Source organism: Schistocerca serialis, chromosome 2 (genome assembly GCF_023864345.2).
Source record: "Schistocerca serialis cubense isolate TAMUIC-IGC-003099 chromosome 2, iqSchSeri2.2, whole genome shotgun sequence".
Taxonomy (NCBI): domain Eukaryota; kingdom Metazoa; phylum Arthropoda; class Insecta; order Orthoptera; family Acrididae; genus Schistocerca; species Schistocerca serialis.
In genome coordinates, this window is record NC_064639.1 from 448,293,739 (window position 1) to 448,307,078 (window position 13,340).

A 13,340-nucleotide genomic window follows, 5' to 3' on the forward strand; every position below is an offset into this window, starting at 1 on the left:
TGTGTGTGTGTGTGTGTGTGTGTGTGTGCACGCACATCTTAATACACGAGTGTAATTATAATTAGGGTATTGTGAAGAGTACTTGCATTGTCTTCACACTTGTTCCAATTATTTTGCGAATCAGATTTGCTGTAGTCACAAGTCTTCGACAGGTTGGAGCATTTACTGCTTATTTTTAGAAAAAAAGACTTTAAAATGTCAATCTGAGAACATATTGCTAAGTATTATTGTTAACTTCTGATGTAGAACTAGATCAACGAACTTTACCATCAGGCCATCTATCCACACCATGCAATAAGCTACTTCCAAATCCTCCAAAGCTGTAGCAAAAAATGAGATGCCCCTGAAATACAGATTCCACCAATGTTTTAAGTGTTTGTACCCGATACCAGCAGGTCCAGTTTTTGATGTACCATTCCACAGACACTTTGGATGCAACTGACCACTACCCTGCCTGGTAGTTTGTGTGTCATGCTTGTTATGAATATAGATAGGTTGACATATAGCTAGATTGATTTGGCAGTTGAGGTATCCAGCAAGGGGATTAACACTTAAGGAGATGGCTGGCCTAGCCCCACAATCAGATCTTTCAGTCAGCCAAAAGGATAAGTTTGTGACTAACAGCTACAGTCAAGATTAGCTACATAAGGAAAAAGTCTCTCTCTGGGACGGGATGGAAAGAACAATATACACCTTGTCTACCTTGCAGTTCCATTAAGATCTGGTAAATGGGAACAGGATTAGCCTTCTGATATCCGCACCACATCATTAACATCCAGAAATTTAATTATGACTCAGACAAAAATTCTCACGTCATTTCTATGTCAACTCATGCCAGTGACTATTCAGTGTGACATGAAAATTCTGTTACCTCAGTCCTACCCCCTCTATCAACTGGCTACCTCTTGATTAATATAAATTCTACCTAAGGTAACTTACAAATCTCAGTCAGAAAGAGGAACAGAAAATTTCATAAATTCCCTATGAATCTGTGAGCTAGATACTTTGCAGGTACTATCCTGTTCATAACCACTATCACACAACAAAACCAAGATGCGGATGTGGCAACTAGTGCTATAAAACAGTTGTCATGCTGATATCCTTACATCATTATTGTGATAGGTAACATGAAGCAAATGATGTTTTTCAGTCACAATTAACCTGTTTGACTGAATAAAAGTGTAAACAACAAAAATATTATATTAACCAAATGACAACTTCAGAAGCCAGGCAAACAACACTATGGAACTTCAGATGTAGCAATATATTTTTATTTTGTTTCTCTTATGTACACTTTTTACTAGAATATAACATAATGAGGGTATTTGATTTATATTACTGCATTTAAGATTTAGTTAATATTTAGTTGCTGCATGGATTCCTGTTTTTCTTGTCCTGTATAATGAGACAACACTAAATGTTATGGGTTTCTAAGTTTTGCTTAAAATACAACATACATTATTTATTTTGCTGTGGTAACAATGTGCAGTTACTTTTAACAACTGGCTAAACAGAAATATACAAAACAACTAAAGACAGATTATACAACTGCATTTCTGTACACAAATATAATATTACACAGTTTTATGGGGAGGAAACTTTTCAATCGACTGCTAGAGACTGTTCTATATTAAAATTAAATAGGAAGTATTTATCACATGAAGCTCAATAAAATAAATACAACTTTGTTTAAAAGCAACACTTGCTTATACATTTGCACTTCTCAACACACGAGACTGACTGGATAGTTTAGTCACTGTTCACATAATTCCATGGTCCCTGACTGCAAAATTAAATTATTCATGTAAAGCAAAATATTAAAAAGATACCACAATGTGTTTCACAAACTTTCCCCCTCTGTAAACATGAGAAAACAGTAGCTCAGACTATTTCAGAACTGTTCATTTCAGATTTCACATGTCCCAAAGCATTTTCAATACCAAACAGGGATGTGTTCATGATCCACTTCTGTGAAACATAATTGTAGTTAGGTATCTGGAACAGACTTCCAGATTGACTAGTATCTAGTACAAAAACAATTTTTTCCTTATTACATCTGCAAGGCATCTTGGCAAAAATTTGGCTGATCAATAGTAAGCAATGCTGACATTCGAACTAGGCAGTTAATGTTACAAGTAGGGAAAATCCATTGTTCTCGATTATTTGTCCTACATTTCTCTCGTAATTCATATAGCATGAAACCATAGAAGTACTTGCTGTAGCATTATTAGCAAATGCAGCACAACCTGGAAATTCATCCTTTGCACACAGTGGTGGCTTTGTATCTGCATTTATAATACTCAAGAAAATTATGGTTTGATACACGATATATATGGCCTTGTGCTGGCTTAAATGTTTCTTTGTTAATTAAATGCCATTTTAACACTTCTGGAAGTCACATCATTTGGTACAACAGTAATGCAACAAAGAGCACAGATATTTCAAATTTCAAAATAAAATATAATTGGTCTACAAATTTTCTGAATGTCACACTATCAGCTATGTCAGCTTCTACTTTTTTGTTTGAACTTTTGCAAGGAATTGACTCATATGAAAATATAAAAACTTACATGTATCTGGTACAAAAATAATCTTAAAAAACTAGTACCATAAGCTGAGTGCACCAGTTTCCACTTTTTGTAAGTTACTTGTTTTTATTATGAAATTTTGATGCTTATTAAGAAAATGACTTAACAAATCCATTGCTCGTACAATCAATCTGGATATTGGAATAATGACACTATTCTGATCTGTAGGTTTTGTTAGTACTTGGGACAATGTAATTTTACAACTTCTAAAAATGCTGTAGTGTGTACATAACTGATTTGCACTAGCAAGCAATGATAATACGTAAATTTCCAGAATAATTTACATGTAGAAAATGTTATTTTTCCAACAGCAGATAGCAATTTTCCAACAACGAAAAATTTTAGTGGTTTTGCTCTACATGGCTCACTCAACATTATTGTAAATTTAACAATGGAGCTTTGTGGGATACATCCAGCTGTTTTGTAAATGTTGCAATGTAATATGAAATTAAAGCAAGGCATAGGCCACAGTAAGTAGAAATTTTTCATGTTTTACGGAGTAGCAACGAACAAAAATTGTTTATGTGAAACAGGAGAAATTCATTTTGATTGACTACACTTTTGTTTTAATGACAAAGATTCTATTGCACCAGAATACTGTACAGCATTTCACTCTTAAGGACAAATAATTCCCATAAACTAAAAATAGCTAATATTTTCATATAAATAACCAAATGTTTAACATCTTAAATTATATGCTTATCACTTTTATATACAATACAATAATAAATTACATGCCCATTTAGTTTTTGGAATGGGAAGCTGAAAGTAGGTAAAATATTCACAATGGAGTTGACAGTATTGAACAAATTCAACACATACAAATATACTGTATATTCCACAAATTTCTTGTACCAACTAACCATCACAATTCTACTAGGCCGAATATAGTGTCAGGCATACTGTCTGTTCTCCCTTAGTCTACAGTTTAGACTTCCACTGCAGGAAACTTTAACACTTTTTGTTTTTAGTATGTGATTTCGGATTTCTCTCCTCTTTTTCAGTGTGCAGCAATCACAGTGGAAGTTACAGATAGAACTTTATCACAAACATGAATAAAAATACATCTGGGTTCTCACTACCCTACTCCTTAAACCCCTGTCATTGACAGTGTTTCACACATTATCTTGAATCAACACATTTCATAATTTGCATCTTCCATGTTATGAAACGATGTAGACACTGTAAGAATAAGACTGTCCCAGAAAGTAACAGCAGTCTTGTCTGGCTGCGAGCAGAGAAGAAATTACATTACCAAAAGTTCTGGATTCCACTCAAAGTGAAATCTGTATGCTGCATAAACAGCTTATATCTCTGAGGTAGTGGACAATAATGACATGCTACAGTCTGCGTGTAATGCACAGAAATCTTTTTCAGTTTCTCTGCTTTACAAAATTATAACTCTACCATAGTATAATAACTGTGCTGTTATATTATGAACCAGTGTAATTCTGTCACTTACAGCATAGAAACTTAACAAGCTCACAGTGGTAACAGAACAAAACATGTTCAACTTACATTAAAATATTTTAAGCTCTGTTTTAATATCAGCACGTGTCATTTTATAACCCTTGCAGACAATGTCCACGAGTAGTTGTACATTATCCAGTATCACTGCAAATGCAAGTGCCTAGGGAAGCACATACTCCCAGATTTGCCACACACACGACAATCAATCTGCTTCATATCACAGGAGGGCGTTCCACATCGTGTTCTAGTTCCAGAGCAGTGGCCTCTGCTGTTGTCTCCACAACAGCCTCTGCTTCTAGTTGGCTCTCTGCCTCTCCAGATAGTGCGTCAACAAACACCTGAAAAATAAAATAGTCACTATCTATAAGGGCAACCAAAAGTATGTTTACACTATGATAAGCAGCAGCGAAGCACCAACAATGAAAAAGACATGAATTTTCTATCTTTACAGATTTTATATTTACAAACATCCAGACAATAAACAAAATATTTTCAGAGAGTACTTAAAATGTACTGAATGAAAATATGATTTGTCCAATTTCATTCAATCATCACAAGATATCCTGCAGGACTTTCCAAAACTCACTGGAAATGAAGCACATTTGTAGTGTTGAAATGTGCAGCCTGAAGTAGCCTCTTTGGGACAGAGATGGGAGGGGAGGGGGGGGGGGGGGAATAATAGAGAGGGAAAGAGGTGCAGTTAGCAGAAAAAGCTATCTCTGGGTAGTGTGAAGACCCCTTGGGAGCCCAACTTCTACCATGCAACATATCCTCTTACAACTACACTTGGTGCTTTCTACATAGCGTCTATCTTCCCTCAATAGCAGCAGTAATCATTCATTCCCAAGATGTCTTTCCAGGTAGCATGTGTGATAGTGTAGGACCTGTTTTATCACTAATTTGACACAACTAAGTGAAAAATTGTATAGAACAATGGTGAGTTCAGTGCTACTGCACTCACCACTGAGGCTGGAAGTTACTGGACACAAAGTCATATTGATTTGGAACTGATGAAGTACTGGAGAATAAAATTTACAGACTGTATTGTATGTTAACTTGAGCATGTAATGTGACTTGCCAGCTCTTGTTTGTAGTTGCTACTTTATGACATTATCAACAAATTATGAAATTTGTTTTAATCTTTACTACAGAAGATGTACTACAACTAAACCAATTTATGTGAAGATAAAGTTGGCATTGCGGAAGTGAACTATTATGTTTCAAAAAATCAATTTACAAGCTGACATCTGCTTTGTTTGCCTGTGTATGTCCATGAAGACGTACCTCTAGCTGACTGCTCCTGTTTAAATGGAAGTAAAGTACTGTCTTCTTCACATCAAATAAAATGCTACATTAATGAACTAGTAGTGTTGTGAGACAAATCCCTTAAGGTGGACCTCTGCCATATTCCCAACAGATAAATTTTATTGTTATGACTTTGGAGAATTTTCTTCACATACTTAAAATAACAAGAAGCCTCTGAAACAAGTTGCACAACCTTCTTTTCCATTTACTTTTGACACTTCATGTTCACCTGCTTACTTTTGTGTATGTATGAACAGTGTGAATCACTTTTTAATGAGAAGCTGTTGAGGTCAGAAGTAAGGCAGTAAACCTAATGTAGGTACAGTAAATAGCTTGGTCATTAAAAAATTCTCATCGCATGGACTATATAACAGTGAAGAGTAGAAATAACCAGAAAGAAGTTAATTCAAACTGAGTGAAGTCCACAATTGCAGCAACACTATAAGATTTGTTGCTAATACTGTCTGACAAAAACTGGTATTACCATATTTCATTATAATAAAAAAATTACAGAATCTCACCATAGTTAAAAAAGGAAAAGACAAATGGTCAAAATATACATAGAAGGCTGCAACAGGAAATTACCAGCTGTAATTTAAGCAGCTCCAGAGGAAAAAGACTGTATGCAAGAAATGGTGACAGCTTACAAGAGAGATTCTTTTCAAATGTTCAGAGACATTGGCAATGTGATAGTACATATAATATTAACCTGAGTTTCAAAACCAATATCAGTGCATAAAAGGGCATGGTAATTTTGTGAATAGTTTTTTACTCTCTGATTATTTTCGCTCTTGAAAAGCTTTCTGAACTATTACATAGTGATACGACTGACAACAACCTTGTGACAGATTTATTGAATGTGTGCCAAAGAAAAATGAGAATCTGATGATTAAGTAAAGTATCCTTACAGTGCATATTAAATATGGTTGAGGATTAAAACTCATGACTATCAGTATGGAGTGTTCTTGCCACAATACATACACTGTATGGAACGTACTGCTGTGGATGGTGTATTGTGTGACATCAGGGTGGAGGGGAGGACCTCAGTTTCTTTCAAACTCTGAGTGCTGAGCTGTGACACACATTGTAATTAATCTTTACGTATCACCAAAGTAACAATGTTTTCATCTTTGACTGCTTACTCAACTGTCTTGAACATGCCTTGCCCAAATATTACTGATGTATACCAACAAGAGAGAAAAAATGAAACGATGTTTAGGGATTGCACTAGGTAATTTATGATATGTTTTGAAGTCATATCAGATTGATGGTACTTAACAGCAATAACTAGTACCATTTAGAATGGTTTTACTAATTTGAAACTTTTATTGATATCAACACTAAGAACGACAACAACAACAACAACAATAAAGATTATCACATAAAGCCTACTCACAGATGAACAACTAGTTCAGTTTGTTTTAGTTACAGAAGACAAATAAGTTTGATTGAATCAAGGTATTAAACACATTGTTCAGATGATTATACCTTGTTTTCATATTGGAAGTCTGGCAGTTGTTTCTTATGATTAACATGATTCCACAGCACACAAGATGATAATCAATGGTTGTGTTAGATGATTGTAGAGCACACAGTGAAACAGGAAGGATGTTCCATCATTAGAAGGAACGAAGATTTGGGTTTTATGTCCTGTCAACAATGAGGTCATTAGAGATAGAGCACAAGCTGACATTGGTTTTGTAAGTGTGGGGAAAGAAATCAGCCATGCCCTATCAAAGGAACCATTCCTGCATTAACCTGAAGTGATTTAGGGGACTCTCAGAAAACCTTAATCTGGATGGTCTGATAAGGATATGAGCCGTTGTCCTCCTGAATGTGAGTCCAGTGAGCTAACCACTGCACCACTATGCTTGGTATTTATCATAAGAGTCTGAGGGCATGCTATAATTGGGAAATGATTGAGAATAGGAAGTCATCTGTCCTTTTCAAATGAACTGTCTTGGTATTTGCCTTAACTGACTTAGGAAAACTGTGGAAATCTAAATTTGGACGGGCAGATGGGAATTTTAACCCCAACCATTCAAAATTAGAGTTCAGACTGTTAACCACTGTGCCACTTCAACTGGTAATCCATACTGAAGGTGTAAGCAGCATTTCTTCCAAATTTATTTAATAGGAAAGAGCAAAATAATTGATGTCATTTGAAGGGATATATTAAAATTTGATAAACTGAAAGAACAGTATTTTAAACATGCCTTTAACAATGTATTTCAGTATTACAGTAACATTCAAAACACTGCAAGGAACTAATTGCATTAAATTTAAAAGTAACAAGGAGAGGTACCCAATGATGGGATTACTTCTTTGAAACCATTTATACGGAGTTGTAGGTTAAGGTCTCAGATGTAACACCACACAATCTTTCACATTGGTGGGCTTTTGTTTGGGCAAATAATCGCAGGGAAAAAATTTCCGAATTTTGCATGATGCTGTACAGCTTTAAAAAAGTAATGTAATACTGACTGGTTGTATAGCACACATGTGAAAGGTTGCGCGTTTGAATCTTATAAGGTACTTTGAACTACTTTATTTTTAAATATTTATTGAAATAGCTTTGGTCTTTATTTTTATTCATCTAGTTGGTTTAAATGCACACACACACACACACACACACACACACACACACACACACACACACACACACACACACAAGATTGCCACATCCAGTAGCTTGGACCAGAATTCCATAGTCATGAGGCATGGAGGCAGTAATCTGGAGGTGGCAGGGAAAGGGAGAGAATAACAGGGTATGGGTAGGGTGCGAGAGGCGAGTTGTCTGGTGGAACATGCAGGCACTAGACTGTCAAGAGGTGCAGTGTTGGGAGATTGTGGGACAGGGAGGTAGAGAGGGAGGAGGACAAGGGGGACAAAGGGGGGAGGGGGCAGTGAAAAACGAGAGGAACAAGGAAGGGGGAAGACAGGCAGACATGTTGGCAGAAGGCGCCACACAAATAGGGTGGAGACAAGAATGTAGAGGAGGTGAGAGGGCGGAGCAGGTGAAAACTGTTGGATTGAGGGTGTGGGGACAGTAAGTTATCATAGGTCAAGGCTGGGATAATTTCCGGAGCAGAGAATGTGTTGTAAGGGTGACTCATATCTGTGCAATTTAGAATAGCTGGTGATGGAGGAGAGGATCCAGTTCGCTCGGGTAGTGAAGCAGTCATTAAAATTAAGCATGTGATGTTCAGCTGCATATTGTGCTAGGTGGTTATCTACTATGCTCTTGACCACAGTTTGGCAGTAGATGTTCATACTAGTGGACAAATGGTTGGTCAGCACACAAATATGAATTGCTGTGCAATGATTGTAGCAGAGCTGATGGCAGAAGGCCGCTGTCAATTATCCGATTCCTAAACCTATAAACTCTGTCAGGGTGATCCATCTCAGATGTCCAACATAACCTCCAATCCCTGCTTGATGCCTTAGGCCCTTCCCACAACCCCTTCCGTGAATCCACTTCCTCCTCACCTTACACACCCTCCTCCTACAAGCTCCCCAAAATCCATAAACTCAACAATCTTTGATACCCCAATTGTAGCTGTCTATTGGCCCCCACCAAAACAATTTTGGCCCTCAGAAAACAACACCTCTGACTAAATGCCCGTAATCTAGCCTTCCCCATCAAAGATACCAACCACATTCCACAAGGACTTTCCACCATCCCACACCTTTACCTTACGGATCTCTACTCATCACTGTTGACACCATTTTAGTATACACCAACACCCTTAATGACCATGGTCTTCCTGCAACTGAACACTACCTTTCCAAACACCTTCACACCTGGAACCCACTACCTGATTCCTCACGCACCTTACTACCTTGATCCTCACTCACAACTACTTCTCCTTTGAAGAGAAGGTATACAAATCCATGGCACAGCCATGGTCACCCTCATAGCACCCTCCTATTCCAACCTTTTTATGGGCCATCAAGAGGAGACCTTCCTAGCCTCCAAAAATGTCAAACCCCTTGTCTGGTTTACAGGTTCACTGATGATATCTTCATGATCTGGACTCAGGGCAAAGACACCTTACCCTCATATTTCTCATTTCTTCATAACCTCAACAACTTCTCTCCCATCTGCTTCACCTGATCCTCCTCAACCCAGCATGCCAACTTCCTGAGTGCTGACCACCCACCTCCTTAATGGCTCCATTCACACCTCTATCCACATTAAACCCACCAACCACCAAAAGTACTAGCATTTTGAACACCATCATCCCTTCCACACCAAACAATCCCTCCCATACAGCTTGGCCACTCAGGGCAGCTCATCTGCTGTGACGAGAACTCCCTTGTCCAGTATGCTGAGGGTCTCACCAAGGCCATTATAGATGGCCACTATCCTCTAGGCATAGTCCACTAATGGACCTCCTGTGTCATTTCCTGATGCATCCCCAATCCTCGCACCACCCCAAGAACCAGCTACAAAGGAATGCACCCTTCATCACCTAGTACCACCCAGGACCAAAACAACTGAACCACACCCTTTATCAGGACTGATTGCCTACCATCGTACCCTGCAATGAGAGACATCCTATCCAAGATCCTCCCCACCCCTCTGAAAGTGGTTTTCTGTCATCCACCTAACTTTCACGACATGCTAGTCGACCCCTTAGCTACCCCTAATCCCTAATCCCAAACCCAAACCCAAACCCAAACCCAAACCCAAACCCCTTTCCTCAGGGAAAATATCCCTGTGGAAGATCCAGGTGCAAGACCTGCCCCATCCATCCACCCAGCACTTCCCAATCCACAGTCCTGTCACAGGCTTATCCAATCCCATTGGATGGCAGGCCACCTGTGAAAGCACCAGCTCTGCTGCAATCATTGCATAGATTTTTTTATTGGTATGACCATCAACTAGCGGTCCACCAACTAGCTGTCCACCAGGATGAATGGCCAATGCCAAACTGTGGCCAACAGTAAAGTAAACCACTCTATGGCACAACATGAAGCTGGCCATAACATGGTTGATTTCAATGGCTGCTTCACTACCCAAAACATCTGGATCCTCCCCTCTACTACTAGCTGTTCTGAACTGCACAGATGGGAATTATCCTTATAACACATTCTCTGCTCCTAAAATTATCCTGGCCTCAACCTATGGTAACCTACTGTCTCCACATCCTCCACCCACCAGTTTCCACCTTCTCTATCCTCTCAACTCCTTCCTATTCTTATTTTCCACCCGCCGCCAACACACCCACCCACATTTCCCCTTCCCTACTACTATCCTCCCCCCGCCCCCCTCGCCATCCACGTCCCTGCTCCACATCCTCTCAATGCTACACCTGTCTGCAGTCTAGTCCCTGAGAACTCTGCCAGATAGCACTCTTCTCTCTCCAGCACCCCCCCCCCCGCCCTCCCCCCTCCTCTCCCCACACCACCATATCCTACTATCCTGTCCCTTCCCTGCTGCCTGAAGATTGCTGCTTCCATGTTATGTGACAGCTGCATTTTGATCCAAGCTGCTGTAGATGGTGCTTCCTTTACTGAAGGAGGCTTTGGGTAAAAGCTGTGTGTAAGTTTTTTCATTTTGCTTGTCTGCAACTCAACATCTAGTCTTTACGGTGAGTAGCAACCTATCTTTTCCTTACATAGTTGATATTCCAACCTGGAGTGTGCATTATTTGATTTTAGTTTTTGAATTACTCTTTCTTTTCTTCCATCAGTCTTTTCAACCCAGAATCTTTGTTCATGTGATTGTAATTATTTTTATGTATTAACTTTGTATTTATTCTGTTTTGTCATCCTCTGTTTTTGCCCATGTTGTTGCATTCATAGCTGCTATTCCACATTTTGCTTGAATTCCATTTTACTTTTAACACCTTCTTTCATTTTCTTCATCTGCATTGTTTTGTCTACAGTACAATAAGAATTCATGTTTTAAACGTTTGTATGATGATTACTGTCCAAAAAAAATGTACATCTTGTAATCAAAAATATATTTCACACTATAGCACAGTCAATGTAAACAGATGATTTCATCTATCATTTTTAAGGATGCAGGGTACTTTTATGGCTCAATATTATGTAAAAATCAAAACCAATTTCTTTCAGGCACTGTTTGTAATGTATACGTCTTACAAGTTTTTTGTTGATAGCAGGTAATGCAGCACACTTTCTGAACAAATCAGAAGTACTTTTAATATTTATCAATCTGCTTAGTGTTATTAAAAAATTACGAAGAAATTGATGCAATTCTTTTTCCAAAATGCTTCCTCATATTGGGGTACCATTTAATCCAATATTATACATTTGAAGGAGACCAAATTTTTATCAGATGTTCGTGACACGATGGCTGAGGTACTAGACCTTTTTAATTCCACCTATTATGTATATTAAAAGGATAAAAAAATATCCCATCTAACATTTTAATTTTTATAATTTTTCCTAATAAAAATGTTATTTTTTCTATAATTTAGTTGATTCTGCAATAAAGCTTAGATCTACTACATACAAATAGACTATTGCAAGTTACAGAAAAAAATTAGAGCAATGCTTCATAAACTTTGGGAAATTTTGAATGAAGATATGAGTCCGATTAAACTGTGCCTCAGAGTATTCCTGAACCATATTCTTCATCCTGCAGCATTTCTTCATCGTCAAGCTTCCTCTTGGCATTCCTTTTAGCACTTCTTGCTTCTTTGGTAACTTGAAGAGTGAATCTTTCAGCTTCATGCACCTGTTGTCTGTCACAGGTCAGCAACTGATCTTCCATATTAGAGCCCCCATTTTATGCCTAAATTTCTCAGGACTTAACCTTCCTATCACTCCATCATTGAAACATATCACTGCATCTAGTACACCAAATTTTAATGCATTTAGTCCTACAAAAACATTCTTGGGTAATCTTTCCCATATGCAATGGTTGAAACTTTCATTTGTATTCTGAGTGTCCCCATGAAGACATTTACTAAGCAAAACAGGGTCACTCAGGTCTCTAAAAATTGGTTTTATTTCATTTGTAACAGGCTCAGGAAGAGAATGCTTATGATGGCGTATTTGACCACTTTCTTTTGCTTTTTGGTAACCACACCGAGACTCTGCTCCTTTAGGGCAAAGTCCATGAACAGGGTGGTCATCTGTGGACAACTTACGAAAGTAGATGGCCCATACAGCTTTTCTCATTGCTGCAACATCATTCAGAGGTGCAGTTCATCTAATGGCCAGTCCATAATAACTCTTGAGGAAGGTCTATTTCAGTTTCTGTCAATCTGCCTCGGCCAGACAGAGATTTTCCCTCAGATAGCAACTTTACTTTCATTTCTCTTCGTAGCTTCCTCAATCTAGCACTCACCCTCTTTTGCACAAGTCCACAACACTCCACTTTTGTTACCAAGGTATCAACATAAACAGTGAACTCATTAATTTTATTGAAAGCTTTGGAGTCCCCATTGCCTAGGTACTTCGTATATCTAACTTTATGAACGGGCACCAACCTCTGAAATATTTTCAGAGCTCCATCATACTCCATAGCTCCACTGTAACCATCGTAATTCTTAAAACACTGATGTTCAATATGTCTTTCATTGTTTCCATCACAGGTGTGGCAGTACTTAGATAAGCACTCAACATCAACTACTTTTCCTTTTTCCAGAGAAGTAGCACTTACAACACCATTCAAGGAACGATGTCCTCAACATTGCTATGTCCCATCAAGTGCAACTGCAATGTCCCTGGTTCCACTAATATTTACATTTTATTCTACTCCGTGTTTCGTACATGCTTTAGACATAACTGTCAAGGCACCTAGAAGTATTTTTATGTACTTGCTGAACCTACTGGGAGGAGGAGGAGGAGGAGGAGGAGGAGGAAGGTCCATCAAACCACAAAACCTTTGAGCAGCCTTTTTTCCTTTTACTATTGCACACACTGCATACACTAGCTTCAAATTCACATCATATGAATTATGCACAATGTTTGAAGTCATTTTTCAGGTAGATTTAT

At 38.2% G+C, this 13,340-nt stretch overlaps 1 protein-coding gene across 1 annotated transcript in view; it reads right to left on the bottom strand.

The window, feature by feature from the left end:
* Positions 1 to 1,249: 1,249 nt before the first annotated feature.
* LOC126456070 (rho guanine nucleotide exchange factor 12) overlaps positions 1,250 to 13,340 on the bottom strand; it is a 1,154,422-nt gene continuing 1,142,331 nt past the window's right edge. The window contains exon 36 of the mRNA XM_050091825.1: positions 1,250 to 4,396. Within this exon, the coding sequence (XP_049947782.1) occupies positions 4,271 to 4,396 (126 nt within the window). The 3' untranslated portion in view covers positions 1,250 to 4,270. The remainder of the gene's footprint in view (positions 4,397 to 13,340) is intronic.